Source organism: Sinocyclocheilus rhinocerous, unplaced genomic scaffold (assembly GCF_001515625.1).
Source record: "Sinocyclocheilus rhinocerous isolate Xijiao unplaced genomic scaffold, SAMN03320098_v1.1 scaffold2522, whole genome shotgun sequence".
Classification (NCBI taxonomy): Eukaryota; Metazoa; Chordata; class Actinopteri; order Cypriniformes; family Cyprinidae; genus Sinocyclocheilus; species Sinocyclocheilus rhinocerous.
Genome location: NW_015648725.1, coordinates 460704 through 471052, shown reverse-complemented (window position 1 = coordinate 471052; position 10349 = coordinate 460704). Strand labels below are relative to the sequence as shown.

The 10349-nt window shown below is 36.0% G+C and overlaps 1 protein-coding gene across 1 annotated transcript in view; it reads left to right on the top strand.

The window, feature by feature from the left end:
• Positions 1–1618: 1618 nt before the first annotated feature.
• The window catches only part of LOC107710211 (ephrin type-B receptor 1-like), a 126765-nt gene continuing 118034 nt past the window's right edge, over positions 1619–10349 (top strand). The window contains exon 1 of the mRNA XM_016514952.1: positions 1619–1790. Within this exon, the coding sequence (XP_016370438.1) occupies positions 1721–1790 (70 nt within the window). The 5' untranslated portion in view covers positions 1619–1720. The remainder of the gene's footprint in view (positions 1791–10349) is intronic.

The window sequence follows — 10349 nt, the reverse complement described above, 5'->3', positions numbered from 1 at the left end:
TATCTCCCCCCCCCCCCATTTCATTTCATGGTCTATTTTTTATTTCTTAATAAAAAGTGTCTTCATTTATTCTTTATTAAATAACCTTTTGACTGATATGATCTGGCCATCTTATTAAAACATCATATTAAAGAAAAAAAATATATAGTTGTGACATTTTCTGTTGGGACATTTTTTTTTTTTTATATAAAATGTATATTATATTACAAAATTCTTATTAATTATGGTTTAAACTTTGTTTTAGCATTAATCCAATTTAGGCCTAAAGGAAACATAATAATAATGGTGTTGTTCACCTACAGTAGTACCTCTGCTTAAGTGTATCTACCTTATGGTCTCTCTGACTTGCTCTCTGTCTCTCTTCTATTTGTCCGGCTTCTTGAACGCCACTTTCACTTTGCAGATTACTTTAATTGTAATTGCTCTCTACCTTTGGGCTTGAGTCTTGCAGGATGATGAAAGACGTTGCGTTTTATGTCAGGTCTACTTCTATTGCTTTCAAAATCATTTACTACTACAACGTGCCCAGATGATTAGCGAGACAAGGAACTGTTTGATTTATACCTCCTGACAGACCTGTTGCAAGAGAGACCCAGACCATGTAATTTTTATTAAGTTTCATGTCAAACGTTTATTCTAAAACTATCAGTCACCATAAGAGAAAAGACACAAACCAGGGCCAAATCTGTCTTTAGACAAATGCTTTTCTGCTGTTCAGTCCTGAATTATGTTCCAGTGACACAGTCTTTATTCATTCTCTAAATGTAGCCATTAATTATTATATTTTTAATTTAGTTATTTCTAAGGTTGATTACAAAAGCAGCAACATCCAGATAGTTATCTGTGTAGATTTATTGCAAGTTATTTCAGGAAAACATACAAGGAAACTATATGTAATATCATCGTAAACTTAATTGTACAGTGTTATTATTATTTTTTTGACAATGTTTTATTATTATTATTATTATTATTATTATTATTATTTAACACTGTCACACATTTAAAAAAATGTTATTATTAAATATTATAATTTCATTATATATAACTCATAAATATGAAAGATATAATTTATTGTTTTAATGTTTAATAATAGATTTATAATAATAATAGATTTAAATGTATTCATGTATATTATTATTATTATTATTATTCAATATTATATTAGTATTATATATTACTCTCTCACAAAAACACTTTTGCTACCACTTTTGCTTAAAAAAAAAATCACAAAAGAAAATCTAAATTTCACCAACTGTTTCACTTTAGAGTCAAACCATTTCTTGTAGTTTTAAGATATAAATGTCATTTAGAATGACGGATTTTTGTCATTTCACATGGTGCCATGCTTCATTGCAAAATATTTTTAAGTTAAAATTAAACATCGTGTTAAAAGCAGCTGAAAGAAGTGATTTCAACTGGTGAAGCTCCGTTTTTGGCCATCTGAGGTCGCTATTTCCCTTCCAACCGAACTCGTATTTTGCCTCACAGAGAAACACTGAAAAGTTTTTGTTTTGAATAACAATGCATGCTTCCGTCTCTCCCAAGCTCTCATCCCTGCGCTCCGAGTCCGTGGCAGCATCCACTCACTCTTTTACTACTGCCTGCGATGTGACTCCACGCCGCTCGCTGGAATATCACCCTGAGTGACAAGTGACGGATTTTACGCGCACGCCACGCAGTCCGGTTTTCCAAAATCAAGAGGACACCGCGGCAGCGGCCAATGCCTTTTACCATGACTGTGGGATTAATAACGATTTTGTGTGCTGTAACGACCGTTTTCGCAATGGAAGGTAAATATGTGGATGTTTGTCTCTGTGGAATGTTACGCGCGCCGCGCGCTTCAGGTTTGACAGGTGAATGTCTCGTAGAGGAGATTTGCGTTGGGATTTATTCGCGAGGACTAAGTTGGGTATGGAAAAATATCTTTTTGGCATCCAACGGAGTTGGGACGGAGTTTCTGTGGTGGTGTGACAGACGCGGGAATGGTCGTGGTGCTGAATGTTGCGGAATGAATGAGGATTTAAGATGGTTGGATTACTTAAAAACCCTGCTGGATTTTATGATAACTGTGGTTAAGAACATAGTAGCGGGTCATTTTATGATCAACCAGCTAACATTATTCCGCTTAAGCTGGTATGTTGCTGTTCCAAGATGGTCTTCTAGACTGGACCAGCTAAAAACCAGCTAATGACCATCTTGGACTGGCTAATGTTCAATTAGGACAAGAAAAACCAGCCTGGCCACCTTAAGCTGGTTCAAAATAGTCTACCAGCTAGCATTTATGTGTGGGTAAAGGATTCTTGGTAATCTTTAAGACAGATGTTCTGTTCTGAATGATCTGAAAGGCTTAGAAGTGTCATTTTTGTGTTTTCTTGACAGTTTAAGTGCTTTCTTAGAGAGAAAAAAAGGTTATTTTCTGGCAATGTAGAAACTGACTGGTTTTAGTGTGATTTTGGGCAGTAAAAATGACCTATACACTGACTTTTTTTTTAGTGCAGTTTACTCTTAGATACTTTAAAAAAGCTAGAAACAAATATGTATCATCCATATTCAGGATGGTGAAAAATCTATGATTTACTTGCACAAAAGTTGTTAGGAAGAATGTTAGAGACTGACAGCTTCAGTCACCATTACTTTCATTGCATTTTTCTTCCATATAATGAAAGTGAATGGTGACTGTCATTCTGCCTAACGTAGCCTTTTGTGTTCCACTGAAGAAAGTCAAACAGGTTTGGAATGATATGAGGGTGAATAAATAAAGGCAGAATTTCATTTTAGGTGAACTATCTCTTTAATTGACAAACCCATATAGGACTAGTAATACCTGCGTCCTGTTCAGGAACGTTTGTGTGAACACAAAACCACAGATGAAGACCACCGGTGTCATATTGTATTCAGGTCACGTCAGTGCATGATTTATTCTGAAAAATCAAGCAGAAACACAGCAAGAATGAGAGAGGGGGAAAAAAATCTCCCTCCTTGTCTGGCATTTGACAGATGGTGGTTGACTGGTTGTTGCGGCCATGCCAGAAATCAGACGTTCAGTTCGGCATGCTATGTGTGTGTGTGTGTGTATAGAGACTGGTCTCCAGATCAGTAATGAACACACAGCCAACATGAAGGGATTGTCTATTTGTTTCCATCTCCACTGCCTGTCCAATTCCATCCATCACACAACCTGTTTGCTTGTCTTTCTGTCTGAAAACACTCATACAGGTATTGAGTAAGTCTGTATAGTTTTCACACAGTTTTATTTGCAACCCTCTGCTGCTCGCTAACTCAGTTTGCTTTTGCGTGCATGCTTTATTTCATTATAAACCAAAATGCTCTATGATTTAGCACAGACAGTCAGCGCTAAATGATGTCTGTCTGCGCAAGCTCTAATGTGTCTGATTTAGATTCCAGCCATACAGAACAGACAAAAGCATTGCTGAAATTAACTTAGGAGAGTTTTTCCCCCCATGTTCAAGTTGAAGTGTGTCTGAAGGCAGCAGATGGAGGGAACAGGGTTAGTGATCCCTTCTTTAGTGGCCAATTGAAAGGCAATTGGCCTTTGTGGTTTGAAGTGTATTTGCTGTGGTAGGTTTGTGTGTATTAGCCTGTCCTTGAGCCTATATCAGGCAGATCATATTGGCTACTAATTGCCAAACCAGCCCGGTGACCACAAACAATGTATCAAAGCCATGTGCACCTCTGAGAAGGTGACAGAGCAGATGAAAGAGATGGGAGAGGGAGACGAAAAGCAAAACTGTGTGTGCGTGTGAGGAAGATGAGGGTCTGGGAGACCATCTGGCTTAGTGGAAAGTGGAGTGACTCCGCTTTGACACGTTTCCATGCGTCAGTGAGCACAGTTCATCAGCCGTGCCTAATAATCATAAATCTGATGAATTATGAATGCACACATATGTCATTGCGCTTGTGAAACACTACTAATGCATAAATCTGTCTAGGTTAGATGATGTTAGATGGTTATACAATTGTCAGTCTGTGGTTTAGGGAACGGATGTTTATTACATCTGTTTTTTTGTGTGTCTTTTTTAGCACGGCAAGAGTATTATTAGTATTTCTAATATAATGAATAACTATATAGAATTATATAATATTTATATAATACATTAATTGTTTATTTTTTTGAATATATAAATAAAAAAATTAAATAAACACTACATAACAGCATAACAAATGTATAATATTAATATTATTTATAACAATAGTAATATTATGTATGTATGTATGTATGTTTGTTTGTTTGTTTATTTATTTTTTATTAGGCATGGGCCGGTATGAGATTTTGACGGTATGATAACCTTAAGCAAAAATCACGGTATCACGGTATTGTCGTTATAAAATGTGTTATTTTTAAATGACTGGGTAAAACAAAATAATATTATTTTCCGCTGAACACAATATATTTTGTTTTTGAGCAACATACAGATTATTAGGAACAATAGAATTTGTTTCTTTTTTTCTTTTGATTTGTTTCCTAAAAAGAAGAAAAATAAAGACTGACATCTTTATTTAACCTAAATCTGTAATTACAGTTATTTAATTTTAGTTATATAATTCATATACATATCATTTATATCATTTCATATCATTTAGTTATATAATTTCATGGTTGCCGATCGCGTAAGTTCCAGGGGCAGCTCCTTAAGTTCGGCCATCCAACACACACGTGACTGACCGCTCGCTCGCACCAACAGGAGGAGGAGGGTCGTGTTACTCTCTACATTGCACTCAACTTGAGGGATTCCTACACTTTCAGTCTTTGAGGAGACATGAAAAACAAAGGCAAAATGTCATCATGTTATATTTTATGTAACTTTAATGCTGTATATCAGAGCGCTGCCTTTGTACTTTTGACTGAATTGTCTAGCAACTTTTATGATGGCTGTTGTTGTTGTTGTTTATTATTATTATTCAACAAATACTATTTTATATTCATAGTAGTATTTAGTATTGAGAAACAGTGTGTGTGTTCGTGATGGTGATTCAAGTGACATTGTTCCGCCATTAGATGGCGACAAGAGACTGTTTTACGTGTCAGCAGTAAAGACTTTTATGTTGAAAGAGACTGAAACGGAAGTTATTTTTACTTTTAATAACAGCTTGTAAGACGCAGTTAACAAATGCACTGAGCAGCACTGTCATTGGAAATCACCCTTAACAGATGAAAGATAGAACGACAAAGATATTGCTTTCCTCGGCGGACATTCAAACTCATGTTTTATTGTGAATATGAATATGAGCTGAAGAATGAATGCTGTATCAGATGCAGGTAATCACAAAATAAGCTTTTAATGAAGCAACTCAACGTTCCTTCGTTACTAGTTCTAAAGTGATGTTTTCGAATTAGAAACGGAGGCTTCAGCTCAGCTGTTAAACTGTCAAACTGTGATTTGAATCTGTGGCGGAAGGAAGTAGTTCTGCACAAAAGGGTTTTTAAAGACACTGTTGTTGTTTTTCCTATATATTTACACACTTGTGCTGTCGAACTGTTGTATAAACGCAATATCACATGAGTAGACGTGAGATATGGCTGTATATCGGCACGCTGTGATTACCTACGGCCGAATCACAACCATGCCAATATACAGCCATATCTCACATCTACTTGTGTGATATTGCTCATATGTATTTATAGTTAGTGTTGTTATTATTATTATTATCCTGTTAACCAAGTACATAAATGGTCTTTGTAATTGACCCATCTTTAAATTCAATAGGACATTAAATTTGACCTCCTTAATATTTTTGTTTTAGGTCTTGTTGTTCATAATTAATCGTTTCATACATTATTAGGCTTTTTGACATTATGCGTCATGTTTTACTCTGAAAAGCATCACATTACGAAAAATTATGTAGGTACAGGTAGAAAATTAGGTTTCATCTTGATTTAAAAGAAAATGATGTGTCGATCATGAACTGTGTTTGAATTTTCACTTGAGTTGATTAGAAACTGATGTGAGTCATAAAATAAGCTTTATTATGAAGAATGCCATGATAATCTTCACTCAGGTGAGCTTTCTTAGATCTGTTTTGCTTTTCTTGTGTGTCAGGGAGGATTTAAGTGCTCAGTCAGGATTTTAAGTGCAGGTTTGATTGGCCTGTCATTTTTCTCTCGGTGGAAACATCAAATAGGTTATAGAAAGCACTCTAGACTCCTAACACACACACACACTCTGACATCCAAACCCTCGGTCAAGCCCTCACCATTTAAAGAGGTCTGAGAGTGTGGTCATGTCAGTAAGGGCATCGCGAGTGCATCCTTGTTCCCACATCACTGGCCCAAATAAACAAGCCTTATCTGAAGTCACTCGTTCTGTCCTCCGTTACTGCCGTGGTCGAAGTTCGTTTTATCAAATGACTTCACCGCAGACCGAGCCAACGTCCCGCCCGACACTGTTGTTCTGTTATAGACAAAGGAACCCAGTGGAGTTTACACACACCCGCTGCAAGGACATGGCACTGCCATCGGTGTACTGAGTTGACCTTAAATCACCTGCCTCATCTAAGCCACTAAATGATCATTCAGTTGAACCCGTCAACCCAGGACAGCTTACTAATTTACGCACTTTGAGATATTATTTATGTATTATTTATTTTATATATATATATATATATATATATATATGTATATACACAATATTATATAATATTTATAAAGTACTATATTTTACTATAGTACTATATTCTAGTTTTTTAAATAAATGTTATTTGTAATAAATACTTATATGAACTACTTTTATAAATAATTCAATTCAAGTTTATTTGTATAGCGCTTTTCACGATACAAATCGTTGCAAAGCAACTTTACTGCAAATTATGTTTCTACAATATTTAGTGGTAGCTTACCAGTGGAGATTTAAACAGAGAGAGTGTGTCTGAACCCCGAACGTTATCAGGAAGGCAATTCCAGAGTTTGGGAGCCAAATGCGAAAAAGCTCTTTCATTTAGTTAGTGCATTTTAATTATATATATATTAGGGGTGTGATGGTACACAAATATGATGCTTCGGTAAGTACCTCAGTTTTGACATCACTGTTCGGTATGGCTTCGGTACAGCAGGGGGAAAAACTAAACATAAAATTGCTTACTGAACAAATTGCTCTTTCTTATAATTAAAATTTTCTTAGGGATAAAAATCTACCTCAGCTTATGGTCTAAAAACTATAGGGAGCCCTTTTACATTACTATAAGGTTACAATTAAAGGGTTAGTTCACCCAAGAATGAAAATAAGCCCTACTCACTTATTACTCACCCTCAAGGCATCCTTGGTGCATATGACTTTCTTCTTTCAGACAAATCCGTAATCGTGAAACTATAATAATCACAAATAAGTTGCTTGATGCAGTTAAATATCGGGATGCATCGATAGGATTTTTTGGGACGATACCGATTTTAACAATCACTTATTGGCCGATACCGATACCAATATTTGTCACTTCCTCTCTTATTTGAAATTTTGTCATCAAAATAAATAGTATTTTGATCATGTTTTAAATCAGCAAAGTTCAAAAACACCTGCATTAAATTATACTAGCAGTTTTATTGCTGCATCATCAAATAATTTCTAATGAACATGGATTGGATCCATTTAACATTCAGCAGGCCTACATAAATACAACAGAACAAAGATACATATTAAATAAACACTGCTTTTTAGGTAGGTTTAACAGTTTTCAGGTACAGAAATCTTTTGTCTTTTGTTATTTGATTAGCATTAAAGTGCAGACAGCAGCGCTAGGATTATGCAACAGACATTATACAGCTCAGTGCCTTCACGCAGTTAATTAATAAACCATCGGTTTGTTATATCGGCCTTTTTCCTTATAGCCGATATGCCGATGGTTGTAAATTGAGGAAAAATCGGCCGATAAATATCGGCGGCCGATACATTGGTGCATCCCTAGTTAAATATTTAAATCTATTGATATCCCAATTTATAACACATGTAGGCATTCATCTGTGTTTCTCTGTCTGTGTGAAGTTTTATTCATGCTTTCTCTCCAATCAATCTCTATCACGCAGTCGACTAAATGCACACGTGCCCATAATTTATTTAAGGGTGGACAGGACTGTGTGTTGGAAATTACTGCAGCTGATGTGAATAATGAGCTACAGATGCTGACCACACTTTTCCTATTTCCCTTTCTCTTTTTTCTACTTGTCTATGGCATGCAAATTCATCTTATCTCTCTCGTGCTGTGCCATGCTGGTGGAGATTTAGGATGATCATGTTCTTTTTCTCCAACTGTCTATCTGTTATTTTACAATGATGACCAGATGATTGTAATAATATCCCATTTATTACTCTGCTACTTTAAGTAACACATTAATTTGTGTGAAATATTACTTAACATTAATCTGATTCACAATTATAGACATATTTCAGTTTAGTAGTCATTATGCAAATACATTTGACATCGGATTTCTGCCACTGTCCAATTAGAATCAAGTATTTCAGATAGCTGTGTGGTAAGTGTCAATACTGCGCATATAAACTCACAGACGCTCAGGGGAGAGAAGTTGTTCTTGTACGGTTGATTATAAACCTCTTCATCATTAACAGACTGAGTCATCTTTGCTCACGAGGGGTTAAAGGACATTTTCATGTTTCCTCTATCTTCCATATCGCTGTCAGCGGTGTCTGAGGCTCAGAGAGCAGCGAGCAAAAAGCACTAATGCACCTGCAAATGAGATCTCTCATCTCTCTCTAAATGAACGCTTGCTCAGAAAGGTGATGGAAACGGATAAGAGTTTTTTTGTTTTTTTTTAATAAAAAAAGATTTCCCCTTGTTTGAGTTCTTCTCGTAAAGGCAGAAGACACAGACTTAGATCTCTATTAAATATTAATGTGAGGCTCAATGGACTGTCATGGCTTTATGGATGTGCTGACCTGATGATTTTTAAATGAAATACAGCTGTTTGCTTTTCATTACGTTTGTGTGCTGACTGTCTGACTTTCAAATTGAGCTGCTCTTCTGATGCTGACAGCTCCAGCTGTAGGTGAATGTCCAAGAAATATCCTAAAATACAGGTTTGTAAGTTGTAGGGTGGATTTGAGTGCACACCGTTTAGTTTGCATAACCTGCTGAAACCGCCAGATTATGTTGGTCTAATTTGGTTTAGTGCTGATTTGTTGCTGGTTTATCTGAGAATTCATGTTAGTCCAGATTTGATTATACTTGTTAGTTCTGGTTAGGGTTGCAAGGGGGTGGAAAATTTCTGGTAAATTTCTGGAAACTTTCCAAAAAATCCCTGGAATATTCCCAAAAATCCTGGAAAGTTTCCAAAATTTCTGGAATGTTTCCGAAATTTACTGGACATTTTCCACCTTTTTGCAACCCTAGTTCTGGTCTAGACTGATTTATGAAGGTTTAACTTGAGAAATCATTTTGTTCTAGGTGGTTTTAACTGACAATTCATGTTGTTCCAGGTTGGATTACACTGGTTAGTGCTGGGTTGGTGTTGATCATTCTAGGTAGTTACATGTCGGATAGTGATGGTTCTGTGTTGGTTAATTAAGTCTACGTTTGTGCTAAAAGTTTTTAGCTGAGAATTCATGTAGGTTCAGGCTGGTTTACACTGTTCATTGCTGGTTTACCTGAGAATTCATGTAGGTTCAGGTTGGTTTATGCCATTTATTGCTAGTTTAGCTGAGAATTCATGTTGGTCCAGGTTGGATTACACTTGTTAGTAGGGGTGCTCCGATCAGGGTTTTTGAGGCCGATCACTGATCGCCGATCACAGAAAGCAGTATCTGCCGATACCAATCACCGATACCGATCTTTTTAAAGCCTTCTTTTTATCATTTATAACTATTTATATTGATACTCCAATCAGGATTTTTAGACATTTATTCAGGGCCTGAATTTCATTTTTGAAAATGGGGGGAATTCCCCTCTTAGCTGTCTCTTGTGAGAGGGGAAGCAGCACGGACTGTGCTTTCACACAGGAGTCCGCTACTGATCCGTGGCTGTTTACCACAAACAAAACATTTATCCATTATTTTGATTTCAAATCCAAACATTGTCACTGAAAATGCTTTTTCAGCATTGCAATTCTTTTTTTTGCACAGTACAGTAATACAATCTTTCACAGAAATGTTTAAACACAATAAATATAAGCAACACATTATTCAATGCTTTTTACTTTTATATATTATTTTTATATATTAAGTTGCTCAAGCAAGTGGCAAAACATTTAAACTACTTTTCTTACATTATCACAAACTTACCATTGACAGAAATAATCAGCTCTACTGCCTTTCCTTTTGCACTGAAACCTTTATTACAAGCAATCCTGCGGTTCATAAAGAACTTTGTTTTCCTACCTCCACAAGTGC